This window comes from Diospyros lotus, chromosome 4, assembly GCF_014633365.1.
Source record: "Diospyros lotus cultivar Yz01 chromosome 4, ASM1463336v1, whole genome shotgun sequence".
In the NCBI taxonomy this organism is placed as follows: Eukaryota; Viridiplantae; Streptophyta; class Magnoliopsida; order Ericales; family Ebenaceae; genus Diospyros; species Diospyros lotus.
Genome location: NC_068341.1, coordinates 14,394,366 through 14,421,324, shown reverse-complemented (window position 1 = coordinate 14,421,324; position 26,959 = coordinate 14,394,366). Strand labels below are relative to the sequence as shown.

Below are 26,959 nucleotides of genomic sequence, written 5' to 3'. Positions count from 1 at the left end.
TGGTTTTTAATCCCATTATGGATCCTTCTTTTGACAAATATAAAGTAGTTATAAACATTGGTCTTTGAAATTCAAATTAATAGAAGCATGACATGTAAGATGGCCAATTAGATGCTCCATTAAGATGGCCCGTCACATGACATGTAACTTCTGACAGAGAAGCTTTAACTAAAGAATATTTACAAGATCAAATTATGCCAAAGCAATCAATGAAGCTGCGTAGCACAAAAAGAATGGCAATTATGTTACAGAATTACATGGAACACCTGCAGCTTCAGTACCTCGCACAAGCAACATCCATGGCTTTTTACTGAGCCGGTTAGAAAAGCTTTGAGATAACATGACAGGAGGTACAAAAGGCAGCGGTGGCAGCCCTGAGGATGGCAGGGTTTTGATAAATCCTGCTTGGATAAATACAATGAACAAGTTAGAGCTTCACATAAGAGGCCACAAACCTTGATAGATCTAGATGTCAAATAAAGCGATAGTTGTCCAGATCAAGTATTCAGGTAGTTCAAGCAATAGTAATCAAATAAAGCAATAGATCTAGGTGCTAGTCACTCGCAACAATGCTTAGCAATTTTCCTTAGTTGGCTTTTGTACACATCAACTCGCAACAATGCTTACTTAGCAATCCAGGTAGTTCAAGGATTTAAGCAACTTATTTATACCACCAGATATGAGAATGTTTCCAAGGAAAAAACACCCATGTCTCTTATGGTTTTTCATAGGCTGGTAATTAACCAGTTTCAAAAAGGATCTATTAAGCAGCATCCAACCAGATAGCTGAAATCCATAAAATAGTTACAGTTTAAGGCACGTGCCCTATACAAACCCTGAATTGAGCAAACACAACACTTTTTCCTTCCAATATTTCTGGAAAACCAGGAAGGCAGTTGAATTATACCGCTTGCCACATTGCCAAGTTGAGTTATACTAGACTTGCTACCCAGGTTTGCTTAAATTCAAGCATCATCAATACGAGCAGACAACAAACAAAATTAGATACAAGAAAAGTTGGGATAAGTCACTCTGTATATTTGCTCATATTGGAGGCAAAAACATCAGACTAGGTAATGGTAGAAATTATATCAAAATATCAGAAGACAATCAATAACCTACCCAACAGCTGTTGCTCCCCAAGATGCTACGTTGTATATGACTTTGCTTCCATCCCATGCCTTCCGAAGCTTGCCCTTTTTCTTCTTTGTGGAGAATGTCTTGCTCAGGGCTGGAAGACTTATAGAATCAGATTTTGCACCCCCAGAGTCCAACATCCAAACCCAATAAAGACAAAAAGTAGATGGAAGTAACAATTGCCAATTATGTATGATATTCTTTCATTTTTACATTTCTATTATTCACATTAGCAGTAAGCAAACTCACCATCCTGGAGTTGATTAGGGGTCAAATCCTGCAAACAAGATGCAACATATCAATTCAAATATGAAATCCTCAAAATATGGGACGTAATTTTCAAAAAAACTTCCTTCCAGAAAACCAGATAACCCACATTTTACATTGGTTCTACAGAATTTGCCAAAGTTTGTACAGCCAACATAAAATGTGGCATATGATGAACATGCCTCAATCATTCAATTGGGTAAGAGAACTGCCAACTTTTTCTCCCCTACATAAAATATGATATATGATAATTTGGCATACAAGAAGATATCAAGTTCTCAAATACAAATTCTATGTAGTGCCTATACAATAGATATAACTGCTGATGTACAAATGGATACAAGACATTATGTATCTCCAAAGGAATAATGGAAATCCCATTACCTTTGTTTGTTTAAGGGACAATAAATGCGCAGCCATGAAGCACGCAATACCCTCCACTATATCTTCTTGCCTAACTAAAACATATTCTTCATGCTCATCAATACTTCCATATTCCAATATATCATTATCACTGACCACATCCCAGGAACTCCCTTCTTCTGCTATAACAAATGGATTACATTAGCAACTAGGAAAACCTCAACTAATTTGAAAGGAAAAGAATGCTGTTGGGAGCACAAAGATATTTCATGTCCATGATTATACCAAAGACTTAGCTCATAACAGCTTTTAGAAGCATACCGGCCATATTCCGCGGAATTGATGCCTGGACACTCTCTAGCTTTTCTAGGAAATCAGGGCATTCAACTCTAGACTTAAGTAGAGTGCACAACTGCAGGACATTGGAAAACAAGGCACAAAATTTTCAGGGATTAGGTTGATAAGTTCAAAAACAAACTACCATCTCGTGATAGAATCATTCATATTCACTTGAGTCAATGCAAACGTAGTGCAACCAAAGTGAGCACCAAGAGAAATTTTTAAATAACGTAGCAAGATAGAAAGGAAAATCAACGTGTCTTCTGCACTTCAAAACTACAGAAACTAAGGAATCTTAATATTATTACAGCATCATACTACTAATTAGTTTGACATGCAACTTTCAAACACAATATGTAGCCCAACAAGGAACCTTATGGATTATATACATTGCGCTATGAGCTCAAGCCCAATAATTATTGCAGAACATTACAACCAAAACAAATAATCAATTTCCCAATCCTGAAAATTGTCCAAAGCTCAGAGACCAGAATACTTCAATAGTCATAGAGGAAAGAGAGAAGCATTTAGCCACTACAAATCTCCTTATTGACAACCAACATAGAAAGGTGTGGAAACTGCTCACAAGAAGGCCTATGACCACACCAACTGTCCACTATGACCTAACTATCAAATTAATGCCCCATTTGGAAATCAGCACACTATGAAAACTCGTGTCAACCCCTCATAATAACCTTCCATGAATCAATTCCCTCCACTCACACCCAAACTTACAAGATATTCACTTTCCTCCACGGCCTTTCCAGCTCACTAACAAGCCTCCACAACTACCTATCAAAGGCAAACCTTGGTTAAAAAGGCTCAACTTCCTAATGCAAAAACCAAACACCCCCCCCCCCCCAACCAAAAAAAAAAAAAAAGCAGCACCACCTTGGTACAGAAACCTATTCCACTCAACCAAGTAATGCTTATACCCACTCACTACCAACCACATTCCAAGGGCCTGTTTGGACATGAGGTGAGAAGGAAGAAAAGTACTTTTTTCAGTAAAAGTGCTTTTATGAGTTTTTTGTGGTGCTTGGCCTGTTGTGACAATTTCCGTCCACACTCACACTCAAATTTCCCTCAAGACGGATACAATCTCTCACACACGGATAGGACAGAAACTAGGATACAAGAAAACAATACAAAAGCAAAGCACTCACACACAAGACAAGAGATTTATCCTGCTTCGGAACTCCTAATGGAGAACCTACATCCAGACTGGGATAATTTCGTTCTTCACTATCTTGAAACCGGAAAACCAAGATTAAATGCACTATTACACTCACAGCCCTATTACCAAGCTGCCCTACCCGGAGATTACAAAGCAATGAACACTTTCCTCTCTCGCACATACATAGCACATACTCTTTCTCAAGATAGAATGAAAACTGATTAGAAGAAAATGAGACACCCGAACCGTCTATTAATAGACTATAAAGGGCAGGAATTACAAGGAGACTAACTTCGGTAGCCGCCTTATACATGTGGTGGTTACCTTTACAATCCCTAACTACCAGTCTTATAGAAGCTTTAATCTAATTCTTTCTCTTCGACCTTCCTCTCCCATGACCATATGTCTAATCCTTAGGCAAATACTTCAACATGACCAAAATTACAAAAGTGATTTTACTTATAATAGAAGCTATTTTTATGTTGTGAAGCAGAAGCATGAATTTGGAGGTTCTGCTGTGAACAAAAAGCAGAAGCAAAAAATAAAATTATGTTAAGACAAAATTATCCCCTATCAACATCTAAAATTGCAAAAATTGCATTTATAAAATAGTATTAACTACATAAACACATTTGTTAGTACACTTTTTAGGATTTTATTGTTAAAAGCACTTTTTTTTTAATTCGTTAACCAAACACATATAGCAAAACTAGAAGTGTTTCTCAGATTGTCAAGCCAAACACTAAAATGTTTTTCCTTAAAAGTGGTTTTACAGAATTGATTCTAACAATAAAAGAATTTCACACACTACCAAACAGGCACTAAATAGCCTCAGGAGATTGGATGGGAAGGGTTTCCATCCAATTCCATTATTAATATTCCTCCTAGACCATGAAACCTCATTCCATATCGCTCCCCCAAAAGTGTTTGGGAGAGATTTAGTAATAGAGTGAAATGGAATGAATTATAAATGAGTTGAATGGAAATAAAGAAAATGGAATGAAAGATTCTCTCTCCTTGTTTGGGAGAGAATGAGATGAAAAGTAATGGAAACATTTCCATCCATCCAATTTCTTTTCTATTAAACCTCCTTTCCATCCAATCTCCTCTGATTTGGGGGAGACTAGAAGTGCTCAAATGAAGAAGATTGGATGGAAACCTTTTTCCATCCAATCTCTTTCAATTGGGAGTTTTGGGAGAGTGAGAAGTAATGGAATTGGATGGAATGGTGAATGATGCAAAGAGTTTTGGGGGCTTTATTAGTAATGAAATAGAAAGGGGCTGGATGGAAAAGGTTTCTGTCCAATCTCCTTCATTTGAGCACTTTTTAGTCTCCCCCAAATTGGAGGAGACTGGATCGAAAGGAGATTTATTAAAAAGGAAATTGGCTGAATGGAAAGGTTTCCATTACTTTTCGATCTGATCCTCTCCAAAACAAGGAGAAAGAATCTTTCTTTATTTCAATTCCACTCATTTATAATTTATTCCATTCCATTCCTTTACATGTCTCTCCCAAACACAACCTTAGCTTTGAAAGAAGAGAGTAAAGGAAATCCCATGTACATGATAGAAAGATTCCCTGCCTTACAACCAATTTTGAGAGGCTAAAAATCTATCTCATCTACCACCTCCCCAATCCAGTAATCTCATTTTTTATTCAAAGTGACACAGAGACTCAGAAATGCTAAAAAAACATAGAAAAGCACACCTCAAAACTCTCTCTCCGCTAAACAATAAGTGCCATAGATGGAAACAATACCAAACACAAATGGAAAAACAAAAGCTATCTGCAACCTCAAACCTTTCACCCATCCGGAACCTTCTAATCCCTTAGTAGTCCCATTAACCAGAACTGAAAGCCTCAGCATGGAAATACAATATCAAATCCAACTTATTCACTTAGAACCAAAATTCATCTTATCCAAAATAAAAAATAAGAAAACCCTAATTCACCTGACTTTTATTGTTTAGTTTGCAAATAAGAAACTCAAAACCACTTTTCAACCTCGTATCCTGACACACTCATTAGCCACAGGAAGCGAGCCTAGAATCTAACCACACACAAAGGCATTCTATGAATCCGAAGCTACACCGTCGATAACAACTTTAAGTAATGCAATAAAGATTGTATCTAGCAACTACTCACATTTTTTTTTACATCCTTCTTCTCGGCATATTCACGGTTCTAGCAGTTAATCAAAACAGCGTATGCTTGTGACTCAAAACACAATTCATTTTTTCTTCACCGTGAAAAAATCCAAACAGAACCGAAATCAACCATTCCAAACAAACACGTCACGAACAGAGAATAAAAAATCCAGCAGAATGCAAACCCTAAATCCCAAAATTCCTAATACTAACTCGCAATCCCTCACCTCGTCCTCGTCGCGCAGCGGCAACGAACCTCCCCCATCCTCTTCGTCCTCCTCGGAGGTAGCACCATCGCTGTCGTCGTCGTCGTCACCGCCGCCGCCATCGGTGGTGCTGAGCAATTCGAGAGCCCTCTGGCACTGCTCAAGCACCGCCTCCAAGGTCTTCCTCTTCACGCGTGCATCCTTCTTCGACTGTGCCCTCCCCATTCGACCTCCGATGGCGACATCCATAACCCCGAGAACCTGCAATTATGTCTCCGGAGGAAGACGGAGACAGCGACGGGGTAGGGTTTTTTTCAATCGACGTGCGAGAGAGGATACTTGTGAGGCCAATTTGCTGCTTCTGTTGTTTCGTAGACGGGGAGATGTCTTAAGACTCTTGACTCAACAAGCTATGCCTGGCTGCGTGGAAATATATATAAATATAAAATACAGCAAAAAGTTATAAAACAACTTCATATATATATATATATATCACTTATTTGAATTCCAAATTTTTATTTATTTTATTTTATGTTTTTATAAATCACGTATAATACCAAATCTAAGTATTTCTCATAATTTTCTAATCTCATTCTACCTCTTTTGCTAATTACTTATTTTATTTCATAAACTCTTCAAACCATTTTCGTCACACCTCCCTTATTTTACCTTTAATAAGAATTATTTTAACTTTATCATAAATAATTTCATACTTTATTTTTTTATATATAAATCCCCATGTCTACTTGATACTCTTATTTCAATTATCACATAAAACATCACAAGCACTTTTTTTATTATAACTATCATTTATTAATTTTATATATAGCTTTCTCGTTAATCTTTTATCTTTTCAAATAATTTATTTAATATGTCCAGATTAATTTTCTTTGGTATGATTTAATCTTACAAAATTGACCATAATATAGTTGACACTATTTTTTTTTTTTTTTTACTAAATTGGCATTCTATATGTTAAGTTTTCATTCTACCTAATTTTAAACTTTTAGCTTGTAAAGTGTTTTTCCGTGTATTGAACTTAATATTTATACTTTTTTTTATATCATCCACTAATATTATATCATGAAAAATCCTTGAGAGCCCGACAGACTTACAGAATAAGAGTTAAAAAATTAAAATACCTTTCTCACATTGCATTGCACTTTTTTCAATGCAATGTAAATAAGGGCATTTTAGCCTTTTAACTCTTATTCTATAAACATGTCTGGCCCTGTAGAATAACTGTTATATTATTTACAAATAGTATGTATCATGGCACCTTTACCTTAATGTGTTTAATGAACTCACCTATCACTAAGTCAAATAAGCAACAATTTAAAAGAATTTTGAAACCATCAATTATCTTAGATCCTCATTAAGAATTTTGAAACCATCTATTAAGAAATTTTAGTTTTTAGAGCTCAACTATAACCCATACATAACTTTTACAGGTTCAACTATAATTTTCATTTTTCACGAGCTAAATAAAAACCTCAACTTTTATAAGAGTAGATATAACATTTACATTAGTCTTTTTTACAACTAGGCCCGAACACAATCATTGCTTTTCAAGTGATAAGGTGTAATCTCTTACAAATTTCACAAAATTTGTGAAAATATTTATTAAGAAAAAAATATAAGATAATATAATTATTTCAAACATTATCTTAAATAAAAGAAAGTTATTAAAATATGAATGAATAAATTACTCAACTGTCTTATATATAATATATGGTTTCAGAATATATAAATGAAAACATTACCAAATAATTTGTTTGAAGTGAAAAATATGAGTATGAAGGACTAACACTCAAACAGTGAATATTGGCTAGAAAATGAATTCAATTATGTCTAAATTTAAATTGGCTTTACATTGCTTGGGCATTAGTGGCTCAAGCTTACTTAACATTAGCTCTATTGACCAACCAAATATTGATCTCGTACAGCACTTGATCTTTTATAAAAGATTGAAATCTTAAATTTGTCTTGATACCTGTACATATTCACAGTTCTTTTTATTTATTTTACTGATAACAGTTAGATTAGTTAAAAACCATGTGCATATTATATAGATATAACATTTTGCACACAATGCATTAACATATTTTTTATTATTTTATAAGATAACATAATTAGGCTTCATGAAAGAAGGGGATAAAATTTTTACGATCAAAATTGTCATATTTTTCTTCTCTAAGTAACGATTATATTTTTTAAAATATAACACCAGTTACTCGACTAACTTTTAAGAATACTCGGCTAATATAGTGTTTATTTGATAAAATTTTCCAAGTAATTAATTATTTATAAGGCTTACTAGAGTATAATAAAGTCATTACTCGATTAATTCAGGAGTCACAAAGACTAATGCATTTCTCACCCGATTACTAGGCTATGACTAATCAAATACATTTATTTGAGTACAAACAATTGATACTTGATTAACTTTAAGACCATAGACTTAGCCAGATATCAATATTTATTCACTCAACTAACACATATAAATACTCAATTGACATAAACACATTAGTCTATTAACAACAAGTTTTACTCGATTGATTTTAAAGAAAACAAATAGTTGTATAAAGCACTCGACTAACACGTACAATTACTTAAATATTTAAATACATTAGTCAATTGGAAATTAACTTTACTCGATTGAAAAATATGTTCAAAACTTTTGATAAAATAATACTTGGTTTTTATAAGAATTTACTTGAGTACAAAAATACTGATACTTGATTAAAAAAATTGTCTTGACTAAATATAAGATAACAGAGGAATGCACTAAGCACTCAAGTATAAGGACATTAATATTCGATTGGAAAATGATTTTACTAAAACATATAATCGACTGTTTTGAAAAGCATACAAAACATTTGTTAGGATTTATGATTCAAAATGTATTTTTCATATAATTGACATGTGTTGTTTGTTTGTATCTTGATATATGCATTTAGGTTTCATTTTTCTTACATTTAATTGAAGTTTAAATGTGTATATAATCTGCTGATTATTTTGTGGGTCAATTAGCCATTGGGCCAAGATCAGTTTTATGAGCCAAGTTCATGTGGCCCATGCGATTTGCCTCAGCCCAACCCGGTTGCCTACTGCTATATAAAGGCAACTTCATGCCCTAATTTGTACAGATTTGTTATTGCTCTCATTTTGAAACCCTATGTTCGGCGCACTCGAAGTGAGACTCCCTCTCCCTTGTAAATCCTTCTCTTATTCGATTGACTTCGGTTTGTTGGTAAGATCACACGGTAATGTTGTATTGCTTTAAATCTTTGTTGTTGAATCACCCGAGGCGTGAGAGATTTGGTGTAACTGATAGATCAAATTCTTGACACGATCTTGAGATCGGTAGAACATATTCTATACTTGTTCATGTATCTTCTTTTATGATTTCAGTTTATGTATTTGCAATACGTTTTTGTTTTTGTTGAGATCTTGTAATCCAGTTGTAATCGAAAGCTATTTAGTGGATTGACTAGAGGCGGAGCCTCTGCCTTGAGTAGGATTCTTTTGAATCCGAACACGTATCTCGCTGTGTTGTGTTATGTGTGCGTGAGTTGTGTTTTGAAGGTTTCGTTTCTATTTCTATTTTATTGCGCTTGTTCTTGGTTGGTTTGGCCGATTAAATAGGATTAATACATTAACAACATTTACTCAACTAAAAATATATTTACATTTCATAGGTATATAAATACTCAATTTCCTCAAAAGCTTACTCAAGTGTCATTACTCAATTATAAAAGTACCAAACTTGAGTTGGCTTTAAAAAACAAAACTTTGTGAAAACATATTCGAGTATGAACTTATAATAGTCGATTGAATCATTTCAATACTCAATTATTTTGAAAGTATACTGAACAAATACTCGATTAATTATATCAAAAAAAAATTCATACTTAATCGATTTTCAAATAATTTTTCTCACAAACTTTATATTATACTTGAATTATACAAAACATATTTGTCTATTTTGAAATATATATATATACATGAGCATAAAATTCTCCAATTTAAGAGAATTTATAAAATATTTTAAAAATTATCAATAAATCAAGTTTATTAAACATATATTTTTCAAAAAATATTTTATGCATAAATTAAAATATTAATTTTTCAATACAATATGACACCCTTTCTCCTAAAATTGCCCGAGAATAAGTGTTACGGAAAAAATAGATAAAATAAAACTCTTTGATATATTGAAATCTGAGATCATCAATAACTCAACTGAACATAGCTGAATATCACAAGCATACCGTAATAGAATTATGAGTCAAAATAAACTGAAAACATAATCCACTGACTAAGATAATCCCTCAACTAAAATATAAATACTCCTAATTAATAAGATTCAACAAAACTCCCATACATATTTGGTTCTTGAGCAATTCCACGTATATGCACATTACTGACCACTATTGTTAGGCCCCACATATGGTACTCCCCCGCTATGAACTGGAATGATGAAGAGTACAAAATGAGCTACAAAGCTTAACAAATAATAAGTTTGAAAGAATAACTGAAATTGAATCGAAAAATATTGATACTCATAAAATATTGACTATTCTTGTACTAAAGGAAACTAATAATCACTGAAAGATTACATTTACATGATGTAATGCACATAACTGTAAAATAAATGTAGGAATGCAACTTTTGTCTCACTGGCTCACATAATTGTAATACACACACGACTTATTTAAATTATGTAAACATAAAAGTTGTAAGCACATGCTGTGGGCAATATGCCCTTAACCCCCTGGTCATTACTAGGCGAGTAGCTCATAACTGAATTGTAACTGAAACTGATGGGATCCCCGGGGACTAGCCGCCTAGCGCGCATAATATAATGTAATGCTCACATATATGCTAGTACACAATATGAGATGCTCCATATAAAATCATGCTCTATGCTCATACCATAATATATGCACATAATGTCACATAATAATGCTAAACATGTCATATGATCATTATCAACATTATTAGAATATAAAGATTCTATGAGTTATGAGTATGGACATATTAAATTTATCATACTCTGGAATAAGGATTCAATATTTAGAAGTATTGAATATTTTAATTTAAATAAAACTTGCATTAGAATTCACTAGAAAGCACACTTTGATCTCAAAGGAACTATCCAGTTATGAAGGGAGACATCCGGATATGTCGAAGGATCACCTGGATACACTGGAAACACAATACTCAAGCTATTCAGATATTTGGAAGAAGTATTCGGATATGGGGTCCAAAACTCGAGAGAGACATCCAGATGTGAAACAAAATATTCGAATATCAACTTGACTCATACTGAGGAAATATTTATACAAGCTTGCAGCCATGCAAGCAAGAGCTTGTACAACAAAATGCTACATGTTTGTTGTTCAAGTTTTTTTTTTTTTTGTAACTATTCTTATAAGTTGGGAACAAATTTTATGTATTATTACATATTTTTTTATTATAAATTATCTTTAATTATTAATTGAGGTTGGAGATCTTCATTCCATGTTAAGGTGGGAATAAGGTTAAAGACCAGAGTGGTTGAGGATGTCAATAATGAAGCGTAATAAAAAAAAAAAAATTATAGATTTGTGACATATTGGGACATCTGACAGGCTGCAAAGAGCCCAAGTGGGCAACACCTGCCATGCCTATATGTTGCAAATTCTTCCCATTTTTCATTCACAATAAGAAGGGATAATAGGTCCTAGATGAAATATTAGTTATTATCAATATTTATCTCATCTAAAACTTTTTAATTTTTAAATACACCCAAATGCAATGGATGTAATTGAGGATGCTTATATGTTGAGTTAGTTTGAATTTTATATAAATTAATATTTGAACCAATCATTGATTAGGATTGAAATGAACATAAAATCAATACAATCAATAAAGAAAAATAAACCGACTCGATTCAATAAATTTAGATTCGATCAAATTGGATTCTGATTCTATAATTTATATAATCACATTAAAATTTCAAAATTAAAAACTTTGTCACACTCCAATATTATCATCTGTATAAATTGTTTAACCTCAAATTTGAAAAACATAGAAAACACAAGAATAGAAAAGAAAGAAAGAGAGCACACATGTATAGTAACAAACAACAGGGTTTTGACATCTTTTACACATGTTGGGTGAGGCAAATAGAGCCGATTGTCTAATCTTATTTCAAATAAATATAAATTAGGTAAAAATAAAGGAACGTGAATTAAACGAGCTTAATAAAAAAATTGAACCAAATAAAAAAAATCACATTAATTCAATCTATTTAAACCTACAAACACTCTTTTAAATCTAATGTATACCTATTAAAAATTGGGAAAAAAAATCTATTACATATTTATTGTTTGGATAAATGATATATTACCATACCTTACATGTTATATATTTGATTTGAACTTTTATATTATTATTATTATACATTTGGTTAGTAACAAACAAATTGCTTTTAACAATAAGATTACCATATAGGAAATTGACAGAAGTGTTCATATAGTTAATGCCATTTATTAACTATAATGTTTGTAATTTTAAATATTACAGCACAAATCACTCGTATGAAACATGGCTTTTGAAAACTAACGTGGAATAGCAATAAGGTTGTAAGGCAGTCTCCAGACTATCTCTAATCACGAATAAGAGCCATGTTCCACGGTAAGTATTGAAACGTCATAGACACGAGCACGTTGCCAACCAGCAGCTCACGGAGAAAATAGCTATGATGGTATTGGGATGTACGGGGAGAGAATTACGGAGCGGACGCAGATGGATGAATGGTGGTGATGGAACAGTAGGTCGGCTCAAAATGAGGCGCCTTTGCTTGGCCAACGGGTTTCCGTTAGGCCGATCTCTGAGGCAAAACACAACAACACACAAAACAACAAGGCAGACCAACAATCCCCTCTCTCTCCCCCCCCCCCCCCCTCGCTTCTCTCCCATCTCTCCGCAGCATTTCCTATTGCCGTCGACATAGCCATCTCTTTCTGCAGTTTCTTTACTGAGGTACGCATCACTCCGCATTCTCGATTTTCTGTTTCATTACAAACCCTACCTTAATCTTGCTATTCGCCAAGCGTTTCTGCGAACGATCGGATTGAGAAGCCGGATCAATGTGAATGCAGGGAATGCTATTCTGAGCCGGACAATGACCAAAAGCCACACGGACACTTTTCAGGTCCTCATCGTGCTAATTCTGATCACACCCCATTATGCATTTTCTGAATACATTCAAATATAACGGCGTGTATGGATACTGTGCGCTTTTGGGTTCTGTAAATAGTGTATTTTTATGTTTCAGGGAGAGAGCGGGAATCCCCAGCACCCCCAAGGGCCGGCCCGGCCCCCGGACAGCGCGCATACCCGCGGTGGCAATAAGGTGACTGTCGTTTTCTCCAGAGGTTGTAGGACATGAAAAAGTGTCGTGATCACTTGGCTTCATTTTGTTCTATTGTTGCTCGCTAGTGAATTTGGGGATTGATCTGTCTTTCTTCGAGAGATGCAATTGTTGTTTGGCTGCATTATTGAGTTATTTATGATAATATGTTTCCTTGGCTGCTGGATTTACTGTTGGACCGTGATTTCTTGGAACTCATCATCGCCCTTTATTTGCTTGTGAGGGAATAATTTTCAAGTGGTAGCTTGTCTGTCTTATATCGAGGTTTACTATGAATGATGAAAACACAATTTGAAGGCTGTTTCTCATTTTTTTTTTTTATCTGTTTTCATGTTTACTATTTGATTGCAGATCTTGTACTGAGTACTAAGCCCTAATATGCAAAATTATCCATTTTGTGCACTGTTTATAGAAATTGAAAAGCTGCCGTAACCTAAAATTTACACTTTCCTGCAGGTTTTCAAGAGTGGGCCACTATTTTTGTCATCCAAAGGTGTGCTCTACTTCCTCATTGGGCTACTGAACTGCTGATTGAAAATGATAAAGAGTGCTTGGAAGTTGTAATCCTGGCACATAATAATTTCCTCGTTGGTTTATTACATGGTTGATAATACATGCCTTATTTCCTGAAACCTTAACCATTCGCTTTTTATTTAATAAAAAAGGTAAAGCAAGAAGGGCATCTCTAATACATTAGGCCTTTGCCCTTTTTAAAGTAAAGCAAGAGGAGAAGTTTGCTCAATTATAACATGCCAAGCCTTAATCCAATTAGGCAGGGTCAATTACATAGATTCTAGTTTGCTAGTCTTTTATATCTACAGCCATATTTCTAATTACAATCCAATTGCAATTGGAAATGCCCAATTATCTCTTCTGCAAGTTATAATACATTTGTTGCTCCATGTCATATGTTTTCAATATTTGCAACTTGAACGCTGTTCTTCTCTAAAACTGACTATAAGACTCTTTGGGACTTTCTCATAAGCTTTTTCTAAATTTACAAACACTATATGCAGACCTTTTCGTTTGTCACAACACCTTTTGTTTAGATGCTTCATCAAGTATAGAGTTTCTATTATTGACTTACCAGAAACCAAATTAATCTTTCGCATGATTTCTCTTTTTAACCTTCGCTCAAGCATCTACTCCTTCATTCTTTAAAGTCTTATTCATAATAATCACTATTCTATTTCTCAGACAGTCCATGTGCACAAAAGTTATATCCTAAATTAGCCAATGTGTTATCCTTCTCATCAACATATCTCATCTCTTGGAGGCAAATAATATTTGATTGTTCTCATAATCATCACATCCATCACCTCCATATATTTTCCCTACCAAGGTTCCATTGTTCTATTATCCAATCTTGTGCTTTTGACTTGGACTAACTTCTTTATTTGCATTTGTCTGTGAAAATACGAGAAGCCTTGCAAATTTAACACTCCATCCAGGTGTCGATGTAGTGAACCTAGCTCATGTCTTTTGGAAGACCATGGGACTTTATATAGTTCAAAATCTAAAACTAAAACCTTTTTTCTACTGTGCAAACCATGCAAGTACAATTGACTGTTGATTTCTAAGTTTTATATTTTTTTAAGACTTCCTCTAGTAATCTCACATGTTGTAGTAAGTTAATCTATTTATAGTAAGAATAGAAGAATCATATTGACTCTCCTCTCATATCAAATGACAATGTTTTTCTTCTTGTGGAAGAATGGTATAATAAGTTGATTGCTGGGACAATTGCAATTTTTTTTTTTCAACACTAGTCCAAATAATTGAATCAAATATGTCTATCTTAGTCAGTTAATTTTGAGCTTGAACATTTACATGCGACATTTTAGCCAATACTGAGCCAGAACTAGAAGTAGTCAGGTAAGGTGCTATGGCTGAACCTGGTTCTGTCTATGTAATCAATTATATATAGATATTAGGAACAATAGGTTTTTAACCTCCCTCCCCTTTGATTTCAATGCATCTTGGGTCACTCTAGCTTCCACCCTCATCCCCCCTCTCTAAAGGGGTTGGGGCACTGTAGATACTCTGTTTTTTCTTTCAAACCTATCTGTCTAGTACTATTCTTTCATAAGATGTTACAGTGTTAATGATTATACCCATTATGATGTTATTGTGGAAATAATAAGTTGAAGTATGCTAATTATTACTTTTGTGAAGTTACTATTTTGCAATTTTTCTGATGTAGGAATTGGATGGACATCCTGGAAGAAAAGGTGGTTTATTTTAACACGCACCTCATTGGTCTTTTCAAGAAGTGACCCTGTGAGTGCCTTGTGCCAAGCTTGCATTCCATATTTTACACATTGACCTTTTATACATAATCTGTAAAAGATGTCATCTCATAAGTTACTATTGAGTTATTGTTTGAAATTTGTATACCATACTTCTCTTTTATTAAACTAAAATTGTTTAGTGGTTGTACAAGGTCCAGCTTGATCAACTTTTATCAATTCATGGAGGTGGCAATAACTTATTGCCATGGTCATTTATATGCATGACACTAGATTTCTAGCAAATTGAAAATATCAAACTGAAAATGTTTCACGGGTAGGAAATTATTGAGTAGTCCAATGAGCACTATTAAAGATAAAGTTAACCCCTTATCTAACAGTTTAAGCTTTAAGATGGAATGCTAGTTAACAATTTAACATGGTATCATAACAGACAAAGGTCCTGAGTTCTGATCTCGCCATTAATCTAATATTTAAATTGTTGCACGTGTTTGGACCAGATATACAATGAAGTTTGGCCACACATGAGGGGGCATATTGAGAGAAAAATAATAATATAAAGGATAAAGTTAATCATCTACCTAACAACTTAAGCTTTTAGATGGTATGGTAATTAACAATTCAAAAAGCATGCACACACACACAAAGGATTTTTGGAGTGATGAGACCAATTCTCCATATATGTCAGTTTGCATGCATGGTAAAGTGATTTGTATACATGGAGACAAATATAGGAGGAGAACCACTATATGTACAAGGTTTAGGTTAGGGGTGTTAGGTTGGGCCTGTAGACAGTATGCCCTTGAGAATGTACAGAAGCCAAGGTGTTAGCTTCCCAGGTGTGTGAACATTTGCCCAAGGAGTTAAAATGCTTGAATAACAATTTTGGATGGAATGGTATTGGTAATAATGAAGCAGAAGAAAGACCCTTTAGTGAGAAGTTTGCTTAGAGGTGAAATGTATGTAAAAACTTATGGCATTCAATTATTTTTGAAGTGAAAACTGTAATAGTTCCTTATTTATAGAGTTAGAAAGATTATTCCAAAACTGGGGACACAAATAAAATTGATAACTAAGAAAAAGATAGAATTAAACTCTTAGCAATATAAAACCTAACAACTTGCTGGGAATTCTTGTGTTCGAAATAAAAAAGTGTAGGAATTAGGGGCGGATCCAGAAATTTTATGTAGTTGGGGTACAATTTATAATTTAAAATTATTATTTTCAAAATTTATAAATCATAAAACCTAATTTCACATTAAAATATATATTAACTAAATACAACAAAACACCTTTAACTAAATACAACAAAATGCCTTTCTTTAACAAATACATAAAGTTAAGACATCTGATTTATATTTTCAAAAGAAAAGAGAAGGAAAAATACATATATTGAAAGTTTTTCCACTATAATTGTTCTTTACAAGTCTTTGTAGCTATTTTGAATTAAATAAAATTAATTAGAAACAAAATAGAAAATATATTTCACCTTTTTGCTCATTTCAACTCATTTTTAACTAAAGAAAAAAAAGTAATCACAAAAATAGAAACAAATTTTTTTTGGTTACTATGTATATTCCATGCATATCAAATATTCAAATGAGTTCATAAAACACAAACTAATAAAATAGGTTCCAAGGAGATTGAAGAATATATTTGTGTGGTTCAAATGCCTAAATAATTTTTGTTAAAGGATGGAGAAAAAAATTCTTCAATCTTATTCAAATCAATGGGATACATGCTAATATATAAAAAATCTTCCTGCTAAGTTGGGAAGCTCCTAAAAACTAAACAAGAAAGATTCTAAATCTATTTTGGAAACTATACAACTTAGGATACAACTCAAAGATAGAAAGAACAATATATACATTCCTATTCTAGAAAAAAGGAAAGGATGTCAATCCCAATCTCTTGCTCTGATTGATTGACAGAATTTGGCTCTGATTGATTGACATTGATTGTTGACACTCCCCCTCAATATTGTGAGTGGATATCATCCATTTCAATCTTGCATATAAATCTTTGAAACACTGCTGAAGGTAATCCCTTTGTTAGCACATCCACCAATTGATCATTTGAGGAGACATATGGAGTACAAATCAACCCTTTATCCAATTTTTCCTTAATGAAATATTTGTCCACTTCAACATGTTTGGTTCTGTCATGTTAAACTAGATTGTGAGCAATACTTATTGCTGTCTTATTATCACAGTAAAGCCTCATAGGACCTTGCCATTGGACCTTTAGATCATCCAACAAGATTTTTAGCCACAATAATTCACACACTCCTAAGGCCATAGACCAGAACTCAGCTTCTGCACTTGACCGAGCCACTACATTTTGTTTCTTACTCCTCCATGTTACAAGATTGCCTCCTAGAAAAGTGAAATAACCCGAGGTAGATCTTCTATCCACAACAGATCCTGCATAATTAGCATCTGTGTAACCTTCAAGGATCATAGTTCCGCCCTTTCTAAACAAAAGACCTTTACTAGGTGTTCTCTTTAAATAGTGAAGTATCCGATATATTGCCTTCAAATGAGTCTCTCTAGGGTTGTGCATGAACTGACTAATTATTCCCACTGCATAAGCTATGTCTGGTCGAGTATGAACTAGATAAATGAGCTTGCCAACCAGCCTTTGATAGGATCCTTTGTCAACCACACCATCTTCTAGAACTTCTCCCAACCTATGATTTGGCTCTATGGGAGTATCTAATGCCTTGGACCCTAGCATTCCTGTTTCAGTTAGAAGGTCTATGATATATTTCTGTTGGGAAATGAAAATATCTTATGTTAAATGTGCCACTTCTATGCCCAAAAAATACTTCAACCGTCCCAAATCTTTGATTTCAAACTCATTGATTAAGCATTCCCTTAGTCTATGCATGCCTTCCTCATCATTGCCCATAACGACGATATCATCAACATAAACAATAAGTATGGTTACTCTCCCTGTGGCCCAGTGGTGAACAAAGAGAGTATGATCTCCTTGACTTTGCCTATAGCCTTGGCCAAGCATTACCCTTGTGAACCTTCCAAACCATGTCCGCGGTGATTGTTTTAAGCCATATAAGGCTGTATTAAGCTTACGCACCACCTTGTCTTGGTTTGGAGAGTCATAACTAGGCAGTAGATCCATGTAAACCTCTTCTTCAAGATCCCCATGCAGAAATGCATTATTGACATCATACTGATGCTGTTAGAAATTGGGAACACTGGCAGCCTTTCATCACCTAAGAAACCACTCAAACACCTCACAACACACTCACAGCTCACCCGACCAACATATCACAACACAACCATATACTAAAGAATAGAAATTTAACGCAAGAACATAACAAGAAATGAAAACATCAAACCACATAAGGAGACAAAGATTATCCTGGTTCAGGTCGACTTGAATCAGCCCTACATCCAGCCTTCAAACCCGAGCACAACCACTTTATTTGATAGATGATCAGTACAACAACTCCACTCTTTCTCTCTCACAATACAAGCCTCTCCCAAGAATGTACAAAGACTACTTACACACACATATAGCCTTCCACTCTTAAAGCTCTCATGAAAAACAGAAAGAGAACATGCGGCCTCTTAACCCCTACCCCTCACTGCCTTATTTATAGACAACAGTGAAATTTCCTAGGCACATAATTGATATTTACAGTTTGACCCCCAAACTTTGAACTAATTACACTTGAGGCCCAACATCTATCAACTAACCATTTAACCGCATATAAACAACTGCACAAAATCCTATCACTAACTCGAGACAATCTTCAACAGATGCAATTGTCAGCCTAGGTTAGCAGCTAAGGATAGAAGAACTCAGATTGTATTTAACTTAGCAATAGGGGCAAAAGTGTCTAAATAATCTACTCCATACACTTGAGTATACCCTTTAGCTACTAGCCGTGCCTTGTAGCGATCTAAAGATCCATCAGACTTATACTTAATTGTGTATCCCATGTCTGATTCTTCTCTAAGGCTACCATTGTAGCTTCCATAGCATCTCTCCAATGCTTGTTCCCCATTGCCTCATAAAAGTTTTTTGGAATAGGGATGGTATGAAGGTTGGTAAGAAAGACTTTATGAGGGGATGACAATTTGGAATAGGATAGGAACAAATGTAAGGGGTGTAGAGTGCAAGCTCTAGTACCCTTCCTAAGGGCAATAGGCCGATCAAGGTCATTGTTGAAGGGTGCTGGTTCAGGTGTAGGGTTAACAGTTGCAGTAGAGTTATCATTATCAGGTATGAAAGACTTAGCAATGGGGTTACCTGATGATGTGCAAGGTGGGCTGATGGTATTGTTGGTGCTATCAGCCACAAAAGTAGGGTTTGAGGCAGGTGTTGTGACTTGCATAAGCATAGAGGTCGACTGTTTTTTCCTTGAGTATACCTGTAGTGGCCGAGGAGTACTTGGAACATGCTCCTCCAATGTCATGCCTAGTGAATCCTTTGGACCAGTGGCTGGGAGAAAAAAAATGGTAGATCATGACCAATAAGAATAAGAGACTGACTTTGATCTGAAGACTGAGACTTACTAAAATAAGAATCTCCTTCTACAAAGGGCAAAGGTGACATCGCCTGACACATAGTACTTCTTGGTAGGAGGATGATAACACCGATAGCCCTTTCGAGTCGATAAGTATCCAAGAAATATGCACTTTAAAGCTCGAGGATCCAACTTACCCCTACTGACAGTGGGAATATGGACAAATGAGATACACCCAAACACTTTGGGTTTCAACCCTGGACTAGACACATGACAATCAGGAAAGGATTTGGTTAACAGCTGAATTGGGCTGGAAGATCCAAGAATTTGAGAGGGAAGCCTATTGATAAGAAAGGTAGTTGTTAGGGCTGCTTCTCCCTAATAATGTTTAGGAACATTATGGTGGAATAGGAGCACTCGAATAACAAGAAGTAGATGCCCAATTTTTCTCTCGGCCATTCCATTTTGTTGAGGAGTGTAAGGGTAAGATGATTCATGGATAATACCCTTATGTTGGAAAAAAAACAGATAGGGATTAGTTGAAGAAATCCTTGGCATTGTTCGATCTAACCCTTTTAAAACCTATCCCAAACTGTTTTTTAATCATATTGTAGAATGGAGAAAAAATACAAATAACTTCAGTTTTAGTTTTCAAAAGATATAGCCATGTTACTTTAGTGCAATCATCAACAAAAATAACAAACCACCTTGCCCCAGAAATATTAGGAACTGATGAAGGACCCCAAATATCACTGTGAATTAAGGTAAACAGAAAACTAGTCCTTTTATTAGATGAAACAAAAGAAACTCTTTTATGTTTGGCAAACTCACACACGACACAATGGAAACTGTTGACATTTAGACCCTTTGACAATTCTGGAAACATTATTTTAAGAGTAAGAAAAGAAGGATGACCAAATCTGTAATGGTGCAGCCACATTAGATCCTTGTTGGATTGAGCTAAGCGTGACACAAGAGGAATCTGCTCTTGTTTATCCTGTTCACCCGATCCCTCAAGGTAGAACAACCCAGCCCTAGCCTTAGCAAGCCCAATCCTCTTCCTCGTGCCCTGCTCCTGTATCTCACAGTGAGTTGAATAAAAAATAGCACTGCAATTAGTATTCAATATGAGTTTTTGAATGGAGATTAGGTTAGTGAATAGCTTAGAACATGGAGCACATTTTTGAGAGTGAGATGTTTATTAAGAAGAACATCTCCTTGGCATGCAATAGTGGTTAAAGAACCATTTGCTAGGGTGATTTTTTTGGAACTAGGACAAGGGTTATAGGTAACAAAGTGATGAGAGAAAGGGGTCATATGATCTGTAACTCCAGAGTTTAAGATCCAAGAGGTAGAATGATTTTTTTTTTTTTTTTGAAGCATATAGAGCAAAAGAATTAGAAGAGATACTGTGAGAACAAGAGAACAAGCACCCCCTTTTGCAGTCCCTTTTTCGAGAGATTCTAAGTTCTTTAACCTTTCAATTTCTGCCCAGTTAAGGTCTAGGGTGTCTCCTTGTTCAGATCCCTTTTGATCCAGTTGTTGTTGGCTGCTAGCTATGTACACTTGGTCTTGATTCTTTAGTGATCCACCTTTGGAAGGCTTTCCATAGAGCTTCCAACACCTCACTATGGTGTGCCTCGGTTTCTTACAGTAGGTACACCATAGAGTATCTCTATCTATAGCCTTCTTTTCCTCTCTTCCCTTACCTTGACCATGAGTTTTCAAAGAAACCAAGGCTGATGCCTCCACTGAGGTAGTCTCCAACATGACACCCCTTCTTCCTTCTTCTGCATGAACAATAGAGATAACCTCATTTAAAGAAGGCAAATCCTCCTTACCAAGGATTTGCACCCTTACCGCATCGAACTCTATGTTTAGGCCGGCTAGGAGATCATATGTCTGCTCTTTCTCCACAAACTTCTTGTGTAAGGCTGCATCTTCGCTACACTTCATCTTTAAGCACTGGTAATGGTCCAGTTCTTGCCACAAAGTTTGCAGTAAATTTGCATACTCTATGACGGATCTGGTGCCTTGTTTTGTGGCTACCTTTTGTCCTAATTTCGTAGATTTGAGCTCCATCTCGAACCTTGGAGTAGGTAAGCTTGATCGTCTCCCAAATTTCTTTTGCTGTTGTTAAAAATATCACCGTGTCACTAATTTTAGGGGTCATGGAATTCCATAGCCATGAAATTCTCTTCGTCCCATGCTACAAACACCGGATCTCCATCTTTAGGACCGGTCCCTTCCAGATGGCTTAGTTTCCCTTTCCCTTTTAGGAACATATGGATTAATTAGGACCATTTCAAGTAGTTCTTACCGTTTAACCGGTAAGCCACTTGAAGACTTGGTAAGTCTCCTCCTGAGCCTCCACCATTGTTTCCAGCAAACGGAATCTCCGTTGTGCTGGTGCTGCTGAAATCAGCTCCATTGATTTGGGTATTTTGAGAGTTGGACATGGTGTCCGATAATGAAGATTGAAGGCAAAAAAAGAGAACATAACAAAGGTGGAAAAACGATTGCAATTGTCCCAAAGAAGAGACAACTATTGTCTAGGCTCTGATACCATGTTAAAGGATGGAGAAAAAAATTCTTCAATCTTATTCAAATCAATGGGATACATGCTAATATATAAACAATCTTCCTGCTAAGTTAGGAAGCTCCTAAAAACTAAACAAGAAAGATTCTAAATCTATTTTGGAAACTATACAACTTAGGATACAACTCAAAGATAGAAAGTGATGATGGTTTTTGGGACCGACCACCACGTGCCACCTCTGCGACTGGACCTCGGGAATGGAACCTCGGACTTGGGGATGTCGGACCTTGGGTGTAGGACCTGCAAGACAATGGAGGGCCGGGGCTTGGATCCCCCGGGGTGGACTCCGACGCTCAAATCAGTAGAGTAAAGCAAGTAGTAGTGAGTGAGAGAGCTGTAGAGCTTGTATATACCTGACGAGAGTCCTTGTCTTTTATAGGCGAAACCGTTTTGGGGTATCCGAGATGAGCGGGCACGACCCCCGAGAATCCCGGTCAAGTTGGAACGGGTCTTGCGGTTCGGCCCGGATTTCCCGGGCTCCGCTCCGGAGTGTTGACTTGCCACGTGTCGGTCTCTCAGGTGATCCGCGTGGCAGGTGAGACTATCAGTGCGTAGGGGTATTCTAGTAATTTCAGTTGATGCCACATCACTTGCCCCCCACTCCTTGGGCCGAGCTGAAAACCATGCTGGGTCGAGGAGTAGGTTGCCTGACTGTTGATTTTTACCAAGGCGCACGAGAGTGTTTTTAAAATTGAGATTAGTGCTTAAAAACCTCATTTACTACCCTGAAATTATAGGGATGAGTTTTGGTTGGAGGGAAGAATTCGTTTGGAGGGAAACATTGTCATTTTGAATTTTTCTTCCTTTGGGTCCCCTCTATATAAGCCCTAAGGCCCCACCCCACACTTATTATTTCAAGACAAGCATTCATCTCCTTGAGGTTAGTCTTTCCCATCCTCCTTTGCTTTTATTTTTCCTTATTTGTTATTTATTTATTTTTTATCTTTTCTTCTCTTTGGCTTTTTTTTGCTTGTTTTTTTTTTTTTTTTTTTTAAAAAAGGATTGGGTTTTCCCTCGGCCAGGCGCCCCTGCCTGGCCGAGGTCGGCCTGGCCTGGTCTGGTCTGGCCCGACCTCGGCCGCGGCCGAGGTCGGCCGCGCTCGGCCATGGCCGAGTTGGCCGGGCTCGGCCATGGCCGAGCCAGAGCTCGGCCATGCTCGGCCTCGCCAGATCTCGGCGAGGCCGAGCCCCTCGGCCACGGCCGAGCGCTTGGCTCGGCCTGGCCGAGGTCGGCCAGGGCCGAGGGGTTCGGCCCTGGCCGAATCGGCCATGGCCGAGGTCGGCCATGGCCGCCCCCCTCCTGCTCTCCTTCTGCAGATTTTTTTTTTTTAAAAAAGGATTGGGTTTTCCCTCGGCCAGGCGCCCCTGCCTGGCCGAGGTCGGCCTGGCCTGGTCTGGTCTGGCCCGACCTCGGCCGCGCTCGGCCATGGCCGAGCTGGCCGGGCTCGGCCATGGCCGACATGGCCGAGCCAGAGCTCGGCCATGCTCGGCCTCGCCAAATCTCGGCGAGGCCGAGCCCCTCGGCCACGGCCGAGCGCTTGGCTCGGCCTGGCCGAGGTCGGCCAGGGCTGAGGGGTTCGGCCCTGGCCGAATCGGCCATGGCCGAGGTCGGCCATGGCCGCCCCCCTCCTGCTCTCCTTCTGCAGATCTTGACAAGAACCTCCCTAAAGCTGCTATCCTCCCGGTTAGCCTCTGCACTTCCTTGATACTTCGAGGGGGAGGCATCTCGAGTATGGCTTTTATCTTCGAAGGGTTAGCCTCAATTCCCCGGTAATGCACCATGAACCCCAAGAATTTACCAGCTGTAACCCCGAAGGCACACTTGGCCGGGTTGAGCTTCATCTGATACTGGCGTAAGTTTCTGAGGCACTCCTCCAAGTCGTCCGGATGTTGTTCAGCCAATAGACTCTTGACTAACATGTCATCCACGTAAGCCTCCATGTTTCGACCGAGTTGAGCTTTGAACAGTTTGTTGACTAACCTCTGATATGTAGCTCCAGCGTTCTTCAGCCCAAAGGGCATAACTCGGTAACAATAGGTAGCCTTATCCGTGATGAAGGCCGTCTTTTCCTGATCTTCAGGGTGTAGTGGGATTTGGTGGTACCCCTGGAATGCATCCAGGAAGCTCATTAGCTGACACCCCGCTGTTCCGTCAATCAACGCATCAATCGTGGGCAGGGGGTAACTGTCTTTAGGGCAAGCCTTGTTAAGATCTTTAAAATCAATACAAAGCCTCCATTTTCCCGATCCCTTGGAGACAAGAACCACGTTGGCTAACCACTCTGGGTAGTTGACTTCCCGAATATGGTTAGCCTCCATAAGCTTTTCCACCTCCGCCTCTATAGCTTTAGCCCGCTCCGAGGCAAACTTCCTCTTCCTTTGTCTTACCGGCACACAATCCGGGTAGAGCCCCAAGCGATGTGTCATGATCGCTGGGTCTATCCCCGGCATATCTAGGGTAGACCATGCAAACACATCTTGATATCGGCGTAGGAGTGATAGGATCTCGGACCTCAAGGGCTCCTGTAACTTGGCACTGATTCGCACCGTCCGATCGAGCTCTTCCCCCAGTGGGACTTCCTCGAGCTCATCCACTGGCTCTGAAGTCTTAGGCTCTTCCGGACCTTCCAAGATGAAACTAGTAACAACAGTGGGAGGGGCAGCGGAATTCTGTCCCTCCTCCCTTACTGACCTCTGACTTGCTCCTATACTTGGGTCTCTCACCTGTTTCGTCTCCATCTGACCCTGACCAGCTTGAGGGACCGCCTCCTGATTCGGTCCTGAGTCTAACTCTGATCCCTTGGCCATAGTGGCACTCAAAGAGGCCACGTAGCATTCCCTAGCCTGCCGCTGGTCTCCTCTTACCTTGCCAATCCCTCCCGAAGTAGGGAATTTCAACACCATGTGATACATACTCGGTACTGCCCTCAGAGCACTAAGCCCAGACCTACCAAGGATCATATTGTACGCCGAGGGCACATCTGCCACCAAAAAATCCAACGTCACTCGGGATTTATGAGGACCACTACCGACCGTCAGGGGCAACCGGATCAAACCTTCAGAATGGATCACCATTCCATCAAAACCCACCAATGGGACACGGACTGGCCTTAGCTGATCGAGCGTGAACCCCATCCCTAGGAATGCCCTCTTGTAGAGAATCTCTGAAGAGCTACCTGGGTCCACGAGGATTCGCCTCATCTCCCACTCTCCCACTTGAGCCGTGATCACCAGAGGATCCGAATAGCTGGGATAACTCGGAAGATCCTCCTCAGAGAATGTGATTACCACCCCTTCCTTTACTGTGCTCTTGGGAGCAGTTGAGTGGGACCCTGGAACTGTCCCTGCCGCCAGCGTGTACAAGATAAACTTCTGTCCTCCCTCCTCGGCGGGCTGCTTTCCTTCTCTCCGGGGGGGTGTTCGACTTCGCTCTCGAAAGCGATCTCGAGTAGGAGACCTCCCTCGATGCTCCGACTTGGGTTCTACCTTGCCCGAGCTCGTACCTCCTCGACCCACGAAATCCCGAAGGTATCCTCGGTTGATAAGCTCTTGTATTTCTTCTTTCAGTTGGATGCAATCCTCAGTATCATGGCCGTGGTCGCGGTGAAAGCGACAATACTTCTTTTTGCTTCGAGTGTTGGGTGGAGATTTCAGCGGGGGAGGACGCCGTAAATAATTCTTATCCTCCAATGCCAGGAGAATCTCTGCTCGACTTGTATTGAGGGGAGTGTAATTCACCGGGCTTCCACGTGCACCCCCAAAACTCGGGCGATCGGGAGCTCGGGAGGGACGATAGTCCGTCTTCTGCTCTGGGGCCGGTTTTTTCTTCTCTTTTTCTCTTTCTTTCCTGTCAGGTTGTTCCGCCCGCTTCACCTTCATCACCTCTTCGGCGTTGATGTACTTATTAGCCCGGGCTAAGGCCTCTGTGAAAGTACAAGGTGGAGTCTTGGCTAAGGACTGAGCAAATGGCCCAGCTCTCAAGCCATTCTGAAGAGCCACCATTGCGATTCGCTGGTCAAACTCATCGATACTTAATGCCTCTTCGTTGAACCTAGCTACGAAATCTCTTAGGGATTCACCCTGGTTCTGCTTGATGTTCACCAGAGCCATGGAAGACTTCCGGTGGTGCTTCAAGGGAGCGTAGTGGGCTAAGAAACAGGTCTTCAACTCTTCCCAGCGGTTGATGGAACGATGGGGAAGGCAGGAGTACCAGGTCCGGGCATGTCCTCCCAAAGTGGCCGAAAATGCCCGGCACCACATCGCGTCCGACCCCGATTGCACCAGCATGTGAGAGGAGAAAAGCTCGACGTGATCATAGGGATCTGTGCTTCCATCATAGAGCTTGATGGAGGGGATACGAAACCTTTCCGGTGGAACCTCTGCCATGATGCCCTTACTCAAGGGTTGGTTAGAGCCGAGGTGGAGCAACTCTTCCTTTCCCTTCTTGAGTTCGTGGACTTGCTTCTCTAAGAAACGCAATCGTCTCTCCTGCGAAGTCCCTCTTTCTCGCGAGGGGGCAGAAGTGGATCCTGCCGCCTCCGAGGAGTGGATTTCCTG

The 26,959-nt window shown here is 38.2% G+C and overlaps 2 protein-coding genes across 7 annotated transcripts in view; one reads left to right on the top strand and one right to left on the bottom strand.

Annotated features, from left to right (window-relative positions):
* Nucleotides 1–163: 163 nt before the first annotated feature.
* Nucleotides 164–6,038, bottom strand: LOC127799979 (uncharacterized). The gene is made up of 6 exons (XM_052334314.1): nucleotides 5,659–6,038; nucleotides 2,089–2,179; nucleotides 1,789–1,946; nucleotides 1,387–1,414; nucleotides 1,123–1,231; nucleotides 164–401 (listed from the first exon to the last, which is right to left on the bottom strand). Exons 1-6 carry the CDS (start codon nucleotides 5,884–5,886, stop codon nucleotides 320–322), a joined length of 696 nt encoding a protein of 231 aa, XP_052190274.1. The 5' UTR covers nucleotides 5,887–6,038; the 3' UTR covers nucleotides 164–319.
* Nucleotides 6,039–12,352: 6,314 nt separating this feature from the next.
* LOC127800227 (rho GTPase-activating protein REN1) overlaps nucleotides 12,353–26,959 on the top strand; it is a 76,225-nt gene continuing 61,618 nt past the window's right edge. For 5 of the 6 annotated variants that reach the window (XM_052334722.1, XM_052334720.1, XM_052334721.1 and 2 more), the window contains exons 1-5: nucleotides 12,353–12,669; nucleotides 12,789–12,841; nucleotides 12,965–13,042; nucleotides 13,517–13,553; nucleotides 15,264–15,340. In XM_052334722.1, coding sequence (XP_052190682.1) covers nucleotides 12,812–12,841; nucleotides 12,965–13,042; nucleotides 13,517–13,553; nucleotides 15,264–15,340 — 222 coding nt within the window. In that variant the 5' untranslated portion in view covers nucleotides 12,353–12,669; nucleotides 12,789–12,811. Of the gene's footprint in view, nucleotides 12,670–12,740; nucleotides 12,842–12,964; nucleotides 13,043–13,516; nucleotides 13,554–15,263; nucleotides 15,341–26,959 lie in introns of all 6 variants that reach the window. The other variant, XM_052334719.1, reaches the window with a different exon arrangement.